General features: G+C 41.9%; 1 protein-coding gene across 1 annotated transcript; it reads right to left on the bottom strand.

Moving 5' to 3' along the window:
- Positions 1-3,467: 3,467 nt before the first annotated feature.
- On the bottom strand, positions 3,468-15,724 carry peli2 (pellino E3 ubiquitin protein ligase family member 2). Its single transcript, XM_078277335.1, has 6 exons — positions 15,391-15,724; positions 10,949-11,078; positions 8,661-8,762; positions 6,990-7,187; positions 6,584-6,772; positions 3,468-6,401 (listed from the first exon to the last, which is right to left on the bottom strand). The coding sequence occupies exons 1-6, from the start codon at positions 15,492-15,494 to the stop codon at positions 5,823-5,825; spliced, it is 1,302 nt and encodes a 433-aa protein (XP_078133461.1). The 5' UTR covers positions 15,495-15,724; the 3' UTR covers positions 3,468-5,822.
- Positions 15,725-18,540: the final 2,816 nt, after the last annotated feature.

Below are 18,540 nucleotides of genomic sequence, written 5' to 3'. Positions count from 1 at the left end.
CAAGGATAAAGCAAATCATAATCGACATTTTGCACAATGAAACATAATAGTCTGAACAAGGGACAACATACAGAGCTCCTGTTTTCACCGCCTGGAGCAACACACCTAGTCGAGAGCAATTAAAATGAGAGGATTCAATTTTGTCAAACACCAGGAACCCAAGATAAATCTTGTATCTCATTTTCCAGCGGAGGGCACTGCCTCACGCCGGTGCTATCATGTTTGTTATGGTATTTTGAAGAAACAGCTGGCTACTGACAGAGTTGGTAAAACAACCCCCTTCCCCAAATGATGATAATCCCAATCATGTCAGTGTGAGACCCAGGGGTGAGAGAGAGAGAGAGAGAGGGAGAGAGAGAGAGAGAGAGAGAGAGAGAGGGAGAGAGAGAGAGAGGGAGAGTCGGGCGAGACTGGGAATAAAAGATGGTCTCAGACTGTGCTGTTGGTGGAAAATTTAGATAGAGCAGGAAGGGGGAGAGGAAGACAGCACGTCTCTGCATGGTTTCCATGTGGGAGAAATCCATTTACTTCAACTGATAAAGATTTAATTAACACAAGACTCTGCAATTACTCCATAATTAAAGTAATTTGTCCCCTTGATTGGGTGAGTAGGCAAGACGCCACATGCCTCTGTAAGAGCAGATGAGAGAAAGAGGGCATCAGTGGCTGAAAGAGGTGCGCTTTTAATGTGAATATAATGCTTGATTTTCCAAACCTATTTTCCCCTCATATGTTCTAATAAAATATTTGTACCAGCAAACATTAGCCTGTTTATTTGCCTTTTATTTGACAACTCATTTGTTATTCATTGAGAAAGTAATAAGCTGAGTAGGCTGAGTACAAAGTATCATCAAGAGCCACATGAAATAGTAAATAGGCTTGATATAATCATAATCCTCTTCAAACTGCACTGCATACAGCTTGAATTGTGTAATGTTGGTGCTACAAAGCTCGCTGAAAGCTAAAAAATACAGAAAAAAATATGTAATGCTTTTGTTTGACGAGACCAAATTGCATGAGTCAAAAGTGAGAGTCCTGTCAGTGTGAGGTGTTTGACCTCGGGATTGGATGGAGAAAGGTGGACCTAATTTACAGCAAAATATCAGTGCAGTGTTGGGAGAAAAAAAACATTCCCCGTAATAAATTTAGATAGTGACTAACCTCACAAGACAGAAATAGTGAGGAATTAATAACATCGTCCAATATGTGCCACCACGCCATGGAAGTCCAATTTGCCGCGAGATAAAAAATAAATAAAAAAATGACTGCCAAGTGTACTATATTCAAAACTGGGGAGACATGTGTCTTGTGTTTGCTTCTGAGAGTTGTTACTTAATTCAGGCGAGGGGAAGAGCACTAGCTCTTATTTACAGATGATGATCTGCATATAATTTGCCTCAGTTGCATGCTGGGTAATTGAGGTAAATATCACAGCCTTCAACTTGCCAGCTAAGGTGTCCTGCTGATAACTTGGCGCACAGCCCGCAGCCACCTGTGGCATTTCTTAGGTCTCAGGGCAAAGAAACACATAGAACTGAGGCTGAACCCTTTAAAACAGCCAGTTGAATGTATATTCTGCTATGTGACAGCTAGGTGACAGACAGCTATTGCACATTGTATTCAAAACTACATATTGCTGGCTGTTTTCAGTTGAAAAACTGTATAACTAAGAAAATGGCTTGATCACTATTCTACATTTTTCCATTAAAATGTTTTTTTGGATGCAAGTCTTACACACATTTCTCAACTCAGAGCAGACTGGAGTCTGAGATTAGGTAATAATTTGGTTATTTTTAGAAGTTTTAAAGTTTTAGACAGCAGCAATATTTTGAAGCCTTGTCTAATGAAAGACGCTATTGAGTAGCATTGTGGGAAATGGATTCAGCGTGTTTGGAGCTTTACATGTTCTATAGGAATTAAAAGTCAGAATATCTCAGCCTTTCCCACTTTGATTTGTTTTTTAAAAAGTTGTATCTGTCTCTTGTGACTTCCCCAACTTCATGGAAGTGCAATACCAATTAATATCAAGTCTATTCACTGTATTCATTGACATACCATCTCTCTCAGCACTTCACTTATTCCATAAGGAAATTGTCAGGCTAAATAAAAAGTAATGTGTTTGTGTGCTACTTGTCCGAAGACGAACTTTTTTGTTATAATGCAATTGTTAGAGCTGAAAAATATGGTCCTGTAAAATTGAACTCTCTGTGAAAAATGTCTAAAGTTAATTAGGTTTAAAAAGGTGATGATAGAATTACTAAAGTTTGTGTCAACCTATTACAGAGAACAGCGTCAGTATAACACATGAACATTACTTTCTCTTCCAGAAAGCTGTAAAAAAATATATATTGTATCATTCCACTTTACTTGCATAATTTACTTTATTTGCATAACCCTGCCCTGCTTAAGGCAGGGGAGCCACCGAGTGATCTCAAAATTAGCATGCTGTCACCTTCAGTGTCTCTTCTGTCATTCAGAAAAACAGGCAAATGTGCAGACATATGAACCCATCTCACATCTACTGCAGAAATGTTAATTAGCAAACATGGCATCCCACAGCTCCATTCCTCTCCAAACGCCTAACTGACATGTTATGTATTTAAATCCCTTTCATGTGCCCTTATTATAGAGGAGATGAAGTCACATGCAATTGATGGAAAATGTCATCATCATCATCATGGTACAATATTTTGCATGCACATAAAAATAAAAGCAAAAAATTGCTCACTACTCTGCATATCTGTCAGCCATGGCTTATGTATGATGCCAGGATTTAAATCTGGAATAAATATCAGAACAGTGTAATTAATTTGAAAAACAAAATGCAAAAGCAAAGACATATGGAATGTTAAAGATGAATCAGTAAATGTCCAACTATAAATATATAGCCTACATATCTCCTGTGGTAGCATAATTGCACATATAGAGGATTTTCTGGCATCTATGGGCATGCAAATTGTATTTTTCATAATAAACATCAAACTTCCATTTCTGTGCTCTGTCTTTGTGGCTCTTAAATGCTGTAGGCTTAATGGTTTGGTGGGCTTAGTGCCAACCTCTCTATTGTTGAGGAAATAGTGCCCTCTTGTGGCTTCAGAGGGAAACTACACTTAGGACTGAGATGAGGCTGATAAGATATAACAGGAAATGTGAATAAAATAGACTTCAAGTAAAATGAGCCCCTTATCTCACAAAATACTGTGTGTGATAGAGCTAGCAAAATCCAGGGCCATTTTGGCAACGAAGATAGCAGGGAAATGCTCCCACTGAGGAATGATGAAACACATATGTAACTGTGATTTAACATTACTGCTCTGTTGTGCGTATACAGCTGAGACATCAAAGGCAGTAGCTTCACAAATGTAGCTTTATCAACTGCAAATACCTTTTTAAACCACTGAATTAATATCGCAACCATACCTTACATGACAGGTCAGATTTTTAGAAGGCCTAAAATCAGAGAGAACTTTTGTTATTTTTAAAAAATATTTTATTCTTTGCAAAGGAGGCATTGGGAGCATCAGTGCGTTCTATGGCTTGTGTACAGAGTTCCTGTAGGAGACAAAATCATAGAACAAGCCCTTGGGTGAACTGAGGGCCCCACCCATGTTTACCAAGGAGGAATGTTTGAGGCAGCTACTCTGCAGCTGTTACAGAACACACAGTCTTAAGCAATGGGCACAGTGTTGGAGCAGAGTGTTGGAGAGGAATGCTACTGTGTGTGTGTAAGTGGCATAGTACTTGACCCTGATGGCAGTTAAAACATCTGAAGAAATCCAGTTATTCAGAAATGCTCTGTGGTAGAAGTGAAGCGTAATGCTGCAGATACTTTTATGCTTGGTATGTTTCTCTTAGGAAGGAACAAAAAAAGAAAGACACTCCAGCAGTCCACCACTGCTGTTGAGATCTTTTTTTTTTGTGAAGTCAAGGGTCCATTAATCAAGGTGGAATCTGCCCCTTGATACCTCTGAATTGTATTCATCATAATGTAACCTGAAGTAAATTTAAACGCTATAACAGGAACATTACCCTCAAAATATCATCTTAATGCTCAATACTGTATTTGATAAACTAGAGGCAGAATTAATGCTTTCAACTACACTCTACATATGGGCACAGGCTGGAACGCTAACATCACAGAAGAACGCACAGATTCGTCCCAGATTCTTTAGTTTCAATTCATCTGCTACTTTGTTTTGGACAACTTGACTCATCTACACACAATAACTTACCAAATTTGGCTTGGTGTGTGATAATATCATTATTCCAATGGAGCTGGTTGCAAGCAGCTGAACAGTCTTGACTGTAATCCAGAGCTGTCAACATTCCACCATAGCAGCAGTTTGGGTTTAGGATTGTTTACAGGAACACTTTGGATCGAAGAGAGTGGTCGTTAGATCTTGCATGTGGAGAAACAGATCTTCCATATATTTGGTATAATCTCTGGATGCTGCTGAGACTGTGCCCAGGTTTGACAGCGTACAAATCATTGGATCAGACCCAGCATGGGATAAAGCTAACAACAGGGCAGATTGAATACAGTACGTGTGGGGCAGGGACACAGAAAGCTAGCAAGCGGGTGCGGTTGATGCATTTGGTAGTACAGTTCCAATATTGTCTTTCACTGTGAATAGGCCTTACTTCTACCTTTAACAGCACAGCCACTGAGAAAGCAAGTTGTATAATTGAAGCACCACCAGTGAGGAGAGTCAATGTATTTCAGTACATTCATTGTCAAACCCTGCAAGGTTGGTTTAATCCCTGGTTCTCTCTGGTAGTGTTTTGGGTGGTGGATGAGATAGAAAAGGAGATTGGGGTAAAATGATGCAGGGCGATTTAAACAAAGCCCAAGGGCACCCACACACACACAATAACACATGCATGCACACACTCTCAAACATTCTCACACATTATTTATGCAGGAGAAAAATATATTAACATTTGCATTACAAAACAGTACAAGGGCCTCAGTGTAGTAAAATACCTCTTCTGCCAGATAAAAATGTGTTGAAGGATCCATGTGTGGGCTGTCATTTCCTTATGTCTCATGTATGCAAAACTATCTCTCCCTTTGCCTTCAACAAAATATCTATTCTCATTTATTAAAAATAGTCCCACCAATTAATGGGATTTGAGGCACTGGATTATATCTCTGTACACAAAAAGTCTTTTCAAAGTTCGTTTAGCAAATGGAAGCCAAAATCTAGAGAGCTACATGATCTAGATGCCATTAGGGGTTCAGGACCAACAGGGCAATGGGGAGCACTTAACTAGTTAGACATAGACACCAAGTTTTTCCGTGCTTTTCTCCCAGCCAACAGTCCAGCTGTCTGGCTCTGTAAAAACTTTGTCTCAGACCCACCAGGAATTGAACTATAAACCCTGCTCCCACCCAACAGATCCAAATACACCAATGTTATCTGGTTCAGTCCGATTCATGAGTAAAATCTGTTAATTCCTTCTACAAACTTAATTCTACGGACCTCCGATGGAAAACCAGCAATCATTGCCTTGTTTAAAGTGGTTGGTTGACAGATAGCTGAAACAGTAGTTCATTCTGGAGGAGCAAAGCACCTGCGGTCCAGTGTGCTCCATGTCTCTGTATCCCACAGTGGCCATCCAAATAGCCACAAGAGGCCCTGAACAATCTGTAATGGCTCTCTGTTGTGCAGAATCCACAGTATATGACCAGAACTTGAGAAGACTTACTCCTTTCCACAGCTGGCTTACATGAACAAAAGAAAGCACAAAATAATCTGAACAGTTTCACAGCATGTTAGCATTCCTGTCTAATCTTCTCTGCCGGAGCAGGACCCTTCAGCTCAGTCCACCGGGCCCTGGAAGATTAGCTTGGAAAAGCCCTGAGTGAGGCTGAGCTGGGTGGCACAGAAGGGGCAGGCGGCGTGGAAGGCGTGGGTGCCGTGGGGCAGAGGGATCTCTGCCCAGTACTTGACTGACTTCTCCGAACACACGTGTCCACATGGCACAAAGGCATGAGTGGGTGCACCTGTGTCCACATAGAAGGCCGGCTCACAGCCCAGCCACAGTGGCACGTAGGGCCCGACCACTCGGCACATGGGACACTCTCGCTGAGTGTTGGGCTCCTGCTCTGAACGGTGGCCCCAGTTGTGGTAGCCGTGCACGTGGCCACAGGCCAAGTAGACCCAAGGCTGCTTGTCCTCCAGAGAGGAGAGGGCGCGGCTGCGTTGCATGCTGGGGAAGGCGAGTGTGTTGAGACCCACGGGGCACTGGGGGCGCGCTGCGTTGATCTCCTGCCTGAGAGCCTCCAGATGCTTTTGGGTGGGAGTGTGAAAGAGGCCTTCTGCAGTACGCCACAGCAAAGTGGCTCCACATAGATCCACCAGGGAGCCGTCCTGCAGTATATTACTCTCATGTTCCACCTGCAGAGGGTGATGTAGCAGAGACACATTTAGTTTCACTTAGCAAAAACAATGAGAATGCTTATGTCATGCATGTAACCATCATAAACATATTCTATTTGTGAACTGAGAAACATCTGCTTCATTTAAGTCACTGTGACACTTCTGCTGTATACGTATACTATATGTATGAAGCTACTGACCAGTTTGCCTGGAATCTGTGCTGAGCGGGTCTCTCTCAGTGTGTAAACATCCCCACAAACCGAGATCTCTCTCCATACGCCAGGCTTCGACTCCTCCGTGAAGCCACCCTTTGGGTGCATTACCAGCACACCATTGGTAGTTAGTCCATCCATGTGACCGTCGGGGTTCTTCCATTTTGCGGCTTTTTCCTGTAGGCGAGACGTAGCATAGATGCAAACTGATGTGTTGTGTGGCTGGAAGTCCACTTCTTTTACACAACACTGCCAGTAACATAATCTGCATTTGTTTTTTGTGGTTAGAACTGTGCTGGCGCTAGATTTAAAACTGGACATTCAACCTTCCAATAAGAGAGCAGCGTTAACATAGATACCATGTATCCACCATGGTACACTAAATAGTAATTACCCCAAGGAAGATGTTTTTGGAAGAATCGAAACCAGCTGCGTAGATGCGAGCAGTGAAAGGCGGGTTACGCTCGCAGACAACTCGGCAGGCAAAACGGGAGATGGTGCTCTGTGTGATGGGAGTCTCCTCTCCCTCCTGGCCTCCTGCTACTGTGTCAGTCACCACAAAGTCTATAGGACTCTCAGTGGAACGCCCAATCTACAAAGCAACACAGTCATTAATCAATTTCATGCTTATTGCTTTATTACTACATTGTTTCTTGTGATCTCATACTGGCATGGGTGAAAAGGGGATTCTTTTTAATCCCTGCAGAAATTTGTACTGAACCGTTCCACGCTTTTCAGCCATTTGTCAGCTTGTGGCGGTTTGACATTTTAATGACAGCGCACAAGATAATGTTGCTGTGTGTGTGCCGTGTCTCAGCATTTTTACCAAGGCATGTTGTTGTCATATAAGTGAATCTCTGAAGAGAATCCATGTTTCTTTTTTTAAATAATATATCAGGCTTATTTTTTAAGCAGACCACAGGGTTAAACACTGAACAATGTCCAAACAGTTCTCAAGCTGAACAAGCAGAGGTAAAAACAAGCATTTCCTCCTTTCATTTCCTCATCTCAAAATTGTCCTGAAGTCCTGTTGTTTGAGTAGTTTCCCCTTCTCTGCTGTGTCTGTGTTTCTAGTAATTCAGTGTTATTAAAAGACACATCGACACAACACAGGGCTGAATGTTAAGCACGTATCTGCAGTGCTGACGTCTCTCTGGTCATCGTCTCCTTGCTGTACACTCTGATTAATGCCACTGACAGAACTGTTGACAGTACACATACAGGACACATGCACTCACTGGTGGAGTGTAACGTTTGAGAAGGGAAAAACAACCAAATGTGCATAGATTTTGAAGGCGTAGCTGCAAATATTCTTAATTAAATGCAGAGCAGAAAATTTCACTTAATTAAACATTAGTCAATCGACAAAGAATAAAATGGCAGCTATTTTTATTGTGCAGTCAACGTTCAAGAGAAAATGCCAATATTTGATGAAAGCTGCTTTTCTTCATCATATATATATATATATATAGTATTAAAGTATAGATTTTGGAGTTTGGACTGTAAGAAAAGTACAGTAAAACAGCAAGTCAAGCTTTGGGCTCTGGGAAATTATAATGGTTCAATAATTAAAGTAATCGTTGTGGTACAGTAATTGGACAGTTGCAGCCCTAATCAAATGTTGAGGATTCAACAGGTTATTCAAAATACAACCCAAATAGGTAACAGTGTCAGTTAAAGCTATAGTGCGTAGTTTCTGTCTCCCCAGTGAGGAATTCTAAGTAATGACAACAAAACTGTCAGCGTGTCCACATGATACAAGCCTTCAGTGATCGCGCACCACCCCTCCCCTCCCCCACGCAGTTGCTAGTAGCCAATGACGACACCGAGGATTAAAAAAAACATGGACTCTTCAGAAAAGGTAATTATCTTTGCTCCATTTTTTTTCTGCGCGCGAATGTCGCCAGACGACACAATCTTCTGAACATAGCCATTCTGAGAAATACAGAGAGTTTTGTGGAGCTGATAGTCTTAATTAGCTTTGTATCAACTCATTTGGCTTGAATTTAACGGACGTTCTTTAATATAAAAAAAGTTCCGCACTGAAGCTTTAATGGGGTTTTACCTGAAACATGTCCGTGTCTTTATCATGGCAGTACTCCACCACTACCGTATGGTTCCTGGACAGTGTGTAGGAGATGCTGTGTTGGCCTTTACAGTTCACAGCCTGAAATATAACAAGCGACTCATTAAAACATGCTACACATTGTGATACCATATACAGTAAGTATATATATATATATATATATACACATACATACATACACACACATATATATTTAAACAAAGTATAAGCACACCAACAACAAGGGAGTGTTTAACTGATGTGTTATACTGAAGTCGGTAAAAACCCTTTGATGTCTTTTGATTTGTGGCTTTAACACTGGATGTGAGAGTGCCAAAGGTCCACAAACATAAGCAACACTACCATATGCCTTATGTAATCATTGCATCCTGGCTGAGGGGAAATTACAGATCAGGGCAAAACAAATACCACTATTAAAATGCACGACACTCAATTGATGAGTCACATCATAAGATTCAGAACGACTATAGTGCTCGTTGGAAGAGAATATATTTGTCCTTGTTTCCACCCTGTTATTTACAACTACAAAAATTCTCGGGCTTGTTATTATAATGGATTATTACTGTGTAATGGGTTTTTTACAACCAAAGATCTGAGGCAGGAATTTCTGGCAGAGGAATGGGGAAGAGCGTGTAAAGACACACTGGACATGACAGTGACCAGAAACAGACCACCGGCCTCAGTTAACACAAGCTTGCCTAGCAGCTGAACTGCCTCAGTCAGTGTAGTGAGGCAGGGTGGGTTAAAGCCACTCAGGCCCAGCTCCCATCAACAATTTACCACATGCCACTATCATTGCGCTCTAATCTGCAAATTCCCCCCCTCTCTCTCTTTGTCACGTGCAAGAGGGAGCGAGAAAGTGGGTCATCTGCGCTACCACTCTGCTGTAACGTCAGAGACAGACGGGGACAAATGTCATCATCACATGCAGTCTTGTCTCGACTGCGCTGCTACAAACAAATGGTGCTCCACCTGTTCAACAGCTAAAAGAAGTACACACACACACACACACACACACACACACACACACACACACACACACACACACACACACACACACACACACACACACACACACACACACACACACACACACACACACACACACACACACACACACACAAATTGAGATCAAGTGGGAAGATAAGAAATCATGGGCAGGATTTGAATAGGAGGCTTGCAGTGGCATCACAGGAGCTCCTCATTATCTGTCATGAACACTAGAGTGTGCCCAGACACGTGAGCTTTTCCCTTTTAGCTTCTGAGCCACAGAGCATTCTCCATGTGTACAGCTGGGGAGTGCAGGGTCAGGCAACTGCAACAACTTCCTCCTCAGTTCACCCTCCTTATCCCAGGCCTGGTAACAGGGTGGCAGAGAGGAACAGCAGTGAAAGGGGAAGAAGGTCACAGCCGTTCCCATCTCTGAAACAGTCTGTGACTAATTGTAAAAGGGCATTCTTTGCTAAACCGAGCTGTGCCGTGAAAACAGCCAGGTCCAGTGCAACATGGTTTTCTGAGAAACAACTTGTAGTGTGGAGCAGCAGGAACATTTAGCCATATTTCATAGGCCTCTGCAGCAAAACATTCAGCTCAAACTCGAATGGAATGATGCACAATCTGTGCGATGAAAAAGCCTCTGTCAGAGAAAAACCTCTGAGGAGATATCAGGAGTCAAGTTCCACAAGGTTGAGAGTAACCTGAACCAGAGAGGGCCTTTGGCCAGCGAGCTAAACTCCCAACAAATGTCTAGGATATTGGCCTCCAAGAGGTGCCGAGGTAAGCAGGTCCTATCGCTTGTTTAGCAGTTTTGCTTGAGAACCAAAGGCAGGAATGCAGGAAGGCAGACGTGTTATACTGGAAGGGGCAGTTTCTGGCAGGCACTACGGTGCAGAGAAAAGCTATGAGGCCCGGCTAGGAACTACAGTTATTGAACTGAATATGTCAACATTAAGGTCTGCCAACAATAATGTAAAGGAGTTCACTGCATGTCCCATAACCTACCATTCTCTGAAAAACTCACTTATTTTTTTTTTTTAAGATTTTCCTTAAGCTGTGGATACTCTTTAATCTGCTGTGTTCATACACAATATGAATTCAAAACTACCTAAATACACTGACAAAATTACTCATCACCCTCTGTCTTAGTTTTTCATTTACATGCATTTTTGTCTAAAATATACATCAAAAGACAACAGGCAGACAATTGTTCATTCTCATGGAGAGTCTGTTCAATAAATCACTTTTTCATCTACTGATCTGTTCTGTACCTTGCTGGCCTGGGGAGTGTTGAGGATGTGCACAGTGCTTGGCTTAACACCATTGGCTTTGGTCCTCCTGTATAGCGCAAATCTGCTTTTCCGTCTACCCCGATCTCCATTGGGCAGAGAGCCATTGTACCTGTCACGGGAGGGGTGGAGGGAAGGACAGCAAATAAGCAAGACAGTTCAAATATGTTGGGAAAATGCAAAACAATTTTTGGTAGCTGCAAAAAGATGTGTTTAATGAGATTTACAGGCTAAATACTTGTAATCATATAAAAAGTAAACATGGAGAATTAGAAAAAAATCATGTGTTTGGAAAAGGAGCTTTGCCGTGCATTACATCACTGGCAATCTAATGTAGCCCTATTAGCAATCTAAGCATTGCCTTGGATAATGTCAGGTTATTACATAATGCACTCTGGTACTTGTGATTTCAGTGTAAACTGCAGCTGCTCCCCAGCAAAAACTGGTCCCAGGCAGAAGCAGGTTTTAAGATTCACGTAAGGTTTGCTATCACTTTGGGAAAGCACAGTCTGGGTGGAGAACTGGGCTCACAAGACTGAAACACTTCCTCTCATAGCTGGATTTTTTTACACTGATACAGAAAGTTCTAAGATCTCAATTTCAATGCCTCAGCACCACCAGAAGATCACCTGAGAGCATTCTCGGTTTTCACTTCTCAATAACAGACTCCCGTCTCAGTCTGCTGCATGGGGCAACTCCTTGTGAATGAAGAAGCCCCTTCCGGAAGGACTGCTCCTCTCCCCATCCACCAGCTGGTTACTACAGCTGGGACACCCCATGCCCTACTCCCATCCAACACACAGACCTTCTGTCACACACTCACGTGTAAGCAGTGTGCTAAACAGACACTAGAAATATCGCTATTAAAAGCTTCAAGATGGCATAGTAATACATTTCATGGAGAAGTGACCTCTATCAACCACTACAGACATGTCTCCGCTTTGTTGCAACACAAATGCAACAGTAGCAACAAGAGCCTCTTTCTGCTCCTCCCTACCTCCCTCCAAAGCTTGTCCACCTGCCCCATGTCTCATGTCTCCTCATGGCTGGCCAGGCATGGAAACACATGGTCTCAGTCAGCACAGAGCACACAGCTGACCTGTAGGACAAGCCACCGAGAGCTAGAGAGGCACTGGATTATACTGTGGACAAAACTACAGCTAATACACTGACAGCAGGAGGAAAACGGCAAAATAAAAAGTGGATAAATAATTGTATTAGTTTTTTCAAATGTTTAGATTGTTCACTATTGCAAAGACTCTTTAGCTTTTACTACTAATGTTGATTTTTGTATGCACAGTGGTCTCCTTTTACATGCTGCTTTAAAAAGACATTCACTCTGGTAACAAGGTACAGGACAGAAGGCACATTCAAATTAAAAGAACAAAACATTACTAATTACTAACAATAAACACAGTGCTGACTCTATACTCCAATTTCACCCAACCTGCCCTAGAAACTCCCCATCTAAATAAAGAGCAGCTAGGCCTATATATCATTCAATTTCAACTTTATTTTTTTCTTCTGCTGGATGTCTTCTCACATACAACACACACTAAGATCTTATGAAGCTTAGCATTTCGACAATTCAACAATTCTAACTGCAGAATATAATATAATATAACCCTGGCTCTTTGAGAAACACCACACATGCCTTATATAGGAACTGCCACAGTTACATTAGCTAGGACAGGCTTTTTAGAGCTGCGCTCCAACCAATTGTGATCGCTTTCCCTTTTGACCTGTGCCAGACAGACAGCGGCTTTACCTTCCAATACTTAGGAGCAGGGATTAGAAGACTCTGGCATATCACCTATCCTCCAGGGTTGCACTGAGGAGCCAACAGCCCCCCTACCTGTTATGCTTAAATGAAAGGCTAGTGTTCGCAGAATAGGGACATGTGCTGAGTTGTTATAACCCTCATTAGCATGACATAGAGGCAGGGTGGACTTAGAAGGGTCACAGAAGATGGCACAGAGGTCTGATGATGCTGCAAAGTAAGACTACAGGCTATTAGTGCTTCAGATAGGTTGATCTAAAGTGTACATCGTCACTACATGGGAGGCAGCCAGATGGCACAGTGAATGAGAAGAGCATCAGTCACCTGAGATTTAAGCTGTCATGGGCCCAAGTATCCATCTGACTGATATAACCTTGCACAAGACACTGACACCACACAAGCTCCACACTGGCCTTGTTGTGGAGTTGAGGAACGCAAAAGGGTAACTCTTTTCCTTCTTGGATTAATAGGATTTCTAAAAAAGAAAAGCCATCTCAACAATCAGTGCCAGTTTGCACCAAAGATGCCCCCAACTTGATTTGTACACTTCCTTTACCGAGCGGTTCTTTAGGGAGAAATGTACAAAGTTCAATCAATAGGCCTAGTCTCCCAGCCACAATGGACAGAGGAAGCCGAAGAGAGGCAAAGGCTGAGTCCTGATCAATCCATCCTTTCATTTCCAGGATACCCACGCAACCACCCCACCCCTCACTGACCAGCACCAAGCCAATCTGCCCAGGCAGAGATGGGGGGCAGCCATGCAAGTAATAAGAGCCACCACGGTCATGGCAACAAACCACTGGGGGAACTGCTGCTCAAACAAGCTTTGTTCCATGCTGTCAGCTATCTTGTCTACCATCAGTTTTATCAGTGGGATGTGATGTCATGGCAGTGATTATACACCCGTCACATCTGATTCAAATATGTGTCTTTATGTCAGGAGAGAGAACAAAAGTATCAGCTTCAAACATGCCACATGTTCAGCCTGGGGTAATAAGCAGTCAGCACTTGTTGTCCCATATAATAACAGCATGGCTGTGAGTGTATGGGTGGAGGGCAAGGGACACAAACCACACTCTACCATGCTCTGCATATATAACCTTTATAGGCATATCATTTCAAGGGCTTCAAACAAAAGCCATATACAGTACATGTAATTTCCACAGCACAAACACCTAAAAGTGCTAGTTTTAAGTAGTTTGCAGTACTGGCCAAACTCCAATCACTGATGATGACACAGCAGGTGTTTTCCATAATCTGTGGCAGCTGTTGCCCTTGACAGTTTATCAATATAAACATGATTGTTCAGAATGATAACTGGCTGCAGTTTCTCGTCAACAAAGCTACACAGTAGTGGTTTTAAAATAGTTCTGACAAGAAAAAGCCACAGCAGTTTTTACTCAGCGGCAGGATGAGACACGTATACTAATGCCACTATAACTGGCTTGTTTTTTTTTTTTTTTAAACATTGCAGATTAGGGCTGGGTATTGTTTTAAATTTTGCAATACTAGTGCCAATATGATAACATCCATCTGATGTAATGATAATTGATTGATTAGTCAATCAATGGAAAATTAATCTGATGACTGTGATTGATGGTTTAAGTGATTATTTCTCATAAAATGCTAAACAGTCATTGATTCCAATTTAGTTAATTTGTTGGAGTACCTAAGAACAGATATATCCCGTGTAGTAATTTCATCAATAAACAGTCCACTTTTACCCATATCACGATTTCCATGGATATTGTGATATAAAATTGGATATTGTGATAAAGGATTGTATCCATATTCCCCACTCCTGATGTTAGTCATTAGTGGTCCAAGAACCTGGTAACGGTTAAGGTCCCCTACCTGACCATGTGGACAGCAGACATTAGTGAATGTAAAGAAATCAGCTTTGTGTTGGGATAAGCAAGGTGTGTGATTTTAAACTACTGAACTGCAACAATGATATGTAGGCCAATTTCAGCATCTTGGAAACAAACCATGGTCCTGTAGTGCATGCGCGCGACTACAGAAAATGTGTGTTTTAAAGATGTAAAGTTGTGCGATCTGAGCTACAGATTGTTTTGAAAATAGGAAGAACCTTGGGGGATGGGGGGAGGGGACCAACACCACATCCGAATTCCTTAAACCCCATGAATCCAACTTTTAAGGTAGGAATTCGGAGCGCCCCGGTCAGAGTCTGGGGATCATGCACCCGGGTTTCTACAGTTGTCCTCAACTTTTATATTGTGTGGACATTGGTTGATTGATGTAGCAGAAATGTTATTTATTCCTCAATTGTCAGAGAATGAAAACATTGCCACCAACACGAAAATGTACACATTTCTGATTGCGCACGTGTCTGATTAGTGGAGTAACGTGAGTGCGTGAATCCAAACTGGGCTTAACGTTTTTCTTGACTATTTCCAGAAAGTTAACTTAGCTGTGTAGAAGTCGATGTTTGTCTAAAATAAAAAGCACATTACGAAAGTAACGTTACACACCTTATTTTCTAAACGTACACTCACGTCGCTAAGTGAGCTAAGCTATGTGAGTGCCCTCTTGTAAAACTTCCTTAAGAAATACTGGCCTTAACGTCAACGTAGAGGAGTCTGTAAAGTTGTCCCAAAATATATATCAGCAAGGCAAAACTCACCCTAGCACCACCAGCTCCCCGTATTTCACTGGGTCTTTGGACGGGGCGCAGTGCTCCTCTTGGCTTGACGAAAACATGAGGCTTCTGGCTTCACTGTGTAACATTAGCTAACGTTATACAGTAATAACAGCGGTTCAAAAATCACCGGGAATTACCTTCAAAAAAACACGACAGGGTCTCATTTCAGATCATATATCCAGCGGCATATGTCTCTGTACCCACGCCAATCCAGTTTTCTATAAATAAACTGATCGTAAACTTCTTTAGCGTGACATGGCAAAATGTTACTTACTTGGCGGTTGAATCCGCTCTGAAGCAGATAGAAAAACAGCGAGGAGCAGGGCCGGAATGTACCATTCAATTTTTCTTTACTTTGTGTAGGGGGACTCCATACCAAACATTTGTTTAAAATAGTGTTTTTGAGCCTAAGTGTGCTATGTCTAGTCTGACAAGTTATTAATTACACTAGAGGAAAGTATTTTGCCTTTAATTTATTGTTGGGTAAACAACGTTATCGTACTTGGGAGTGAAACCTCCTGCTTCTGCCACCTCACATGTTTCATGGATCGCACCCTGTGTTATGTAAACAAAGGGTACAATCTGGGAATTCTTAAAGGGATCATACTTTTCATGATATGTTTGCAGAGTTTCCAGTTTCCCATGTCTAACGAGAATAAGGGTTTATACACGTTTTTGTCGTAACATCCTTTGAATATATTATACGGCTTAGTTCTTTTTCAGCACAAATGTATTAAGGATCACAACATTTTATTACAAATGACTGCTTTTGTATAAAGTTACACAGGTCTAAGTGGGGCAGAAGGTGGGGCCTTAATAGTGGGAAACACATGGTGAAAATAATCATCCTGGTACATTTCCTGACTATAACATGCAAAGAGTGAAAGGATGGTGAAATCAGGTTTGCTTATTTTATTGGTGAGCCCCTGGGCCGTTTTATTTGATTATGACTTTATTGCAGTTGGCTAATGCATGCGATTGTTTACGCAACCTAATCCTAATGATGTGACTATTTATCTGCATGCCTGGGAGTTTTATTTTCACATTACCATTGCTTATTTTGATCCTTTTATTTTGTTGTCTCGCTTTCTATTAACATCTTTCCTTTTCTTGGTTATCAGCCTTCAGGTATATGCTTATTTCTTTTTGTAAAATCTTATTAGTCACCTGACTCCATGTGAAAATGACTCACAGGCTGTCTAATGTAACCAAATGTTAGACCTTATTAGAGGATGTAAAGAACTTCTCAACCCAATATCCCACATGTTGTTCTCACGCCTTTCTGATGAATGTGCCACTCCACTTTTGTCTGGCAGTCTCATCAACATTTTACTGCCTCTGTCTTGTTTTCACAAGAACCTGCATGGCTGGAGGTGCCCTTACTGCTTCAGGCTCCTTCAGTGGTCCTATTGCCTCTGCAATAATGACCTTCTGTTTGAACTGGAACTGAAGTGAAATAACACTTGGCACAAAAACAAAAGATAGTAGGGGGTCACTGGGGCCCATGAAGGTACTTGCCTCCCCACCCATATGTACTTAAACTCTGCAGTACTATAAGATACATTGATGTGTTATTCCATTTGTAAGCAATGCAACTCAGATTAATCCATGACATTTGTTGGTTCTGTTCATAGCTGCACATACTTGTCCATTAATAGTACAGTGGAGTGAGCTTCAGCAGTTGTGCACAAGGATCAAGCTGCATTATGCCTTTAACTACAGGCCTAGGGGCTGGACTTAAAACTGTGGGTATAATGAATGTTTACTGCTCTTTTGTGTCCCTAGCTCTTTCCGCTTGCCTTCATCCATTGGGCATTGTCTGTGTAAACGAGCACTACAGTCTTTTCTATGTGTCTGACTCACCCTCCCGCATGCGCGTGCACACACACACACACACAGTAGTGTTAGGGGGGGGATCAAAGGCTCTCTAGCTCATACCACACTGATGAAGAGCAGATGCAGGGAGTGGGCTGCTTTGCTGAAGTTGTGCTGGCATAGTGCGAGTGCAAATCTATGTTTAGGAGGAGGAGTTTAATGTTACCAGGCAAGAAGCATGCAGAGCAGAGGCCTACCGCAACAAGCTAAATTGCGCAATTGAGATAATCAGTGTGAGTAATGATGACATAGGAAAGACGAAGCCCCTATTAACTGCTCTTTGGCACAGACCTTCTTTGGAAGTCATGAGGCTATCCGCAAGTGTGACGAACCTCGGGTAGATTTATTGCTGGTTTTTCCCACAAATTTAAACCTTGTCATTTACCCACACAAGATGACAGGCTTTTCCCAAGAACTGTGAGACACATCATGAAAGATAAAAGTGACAAAACTGTAGAATCATCACACATTTGTCACATTTAGAGATGATCATACAACGAAATGTAATACAAATAGCTTCATAGTTCATTTCATTCAGAGGACATTTAAATCAGCAGGTTGTGAAAGACACTTTGTTATCCAGTTAATGACGTGTATGTTGAAGATACACTAATGCCGGTTTCGTCGCGAGGTTTCCATGGAGGTAAAAGCCAGATCTCCAATCAGCTGACTGCAGCATGACAGTGTGGGAGAATGTGAGGAATGTGCTGATCCCATGTTGCTCGCGCCACTGACCTGACCCCCCCCCCAGCCCGCACAACACTCCTGTTGTTTTAAAGGCCTTATAACATGCAAAGATGAGAGCTGTACAGTGCAGATACCCAAAGTCAAGTCAGGTTCAGTCCCGCAGAACCTGATTTCTTTTAAATAATAAAAATAGAAAGCTGGTAGCGGTGGAGGCTAAATCTAAAACATTACAAATAAGAAAAGAAGAAAAAAAAAAAAAAAATCACAACCATGGCCCATCTGGGTTTACAGTACACTTTCACACTCAGCCACTCACAGCATTAACAAGTGATTTCTTTCCCCCGTCAGACGTTGTCCATGGTAATCTTTGATTGTTTAAGCTACCAGTTAAATTCTCACTTCCTTTCACGTCTTCTTACTGATGGGAAATGTTTTGTATGTCCTCATGTAAATTACCTTCTCTACAAACCACTTGCCTAAAATATCACCACTACATGACAAACATGTTTATCGTGTACAGGGAAGCCAGATGAATACTTTGCCAAGGAATAATTATACCTGCCAGCAAAA

The sequence above is a fragment of the Sander vitreus genome, chromosome 20 (genome assembly GCF_031162955.1).
Source record: "Sander vitreus isolate 19-12246 chromosome 20, sanVit1, whole genome shotgun sequence".
NCBI lineage: Eukaryota > Metazoa > Chordata > Actinopteri > Perciformes > Percidae > Sander > Sander vitreus.
The sequence above is the reverse complement of the archived record's forward strand: the minus strand, read 5'-3'. Positions and strand labels throughout refer to the sequence as shown.

Bases quoted from the DNA above. Each gene is read 5' to 3' on its own strand.
- peli2 (XM_078277335.1), bottom strand. From the start codon at position 15,494: ATGTTACACAGTGAAGCCAGAAGCCTCATGTTTTCGTCAAGCCAAGAG. The intron at 8,763-10,948 runs GTACAGAACAGA...GTTATATTTCAG, and splicing joins ACACTCCCCAGGCCAGCAAG to GCTGTGAACTGTAAAGGCCA. The intron at 6,773-6,989 runs GTAATTACTATT...TCTCGCCTACAG, and splicing joins CCAAAAACATCTTCCTTGGG to GAAAAAGCCGCAAAATGGAA.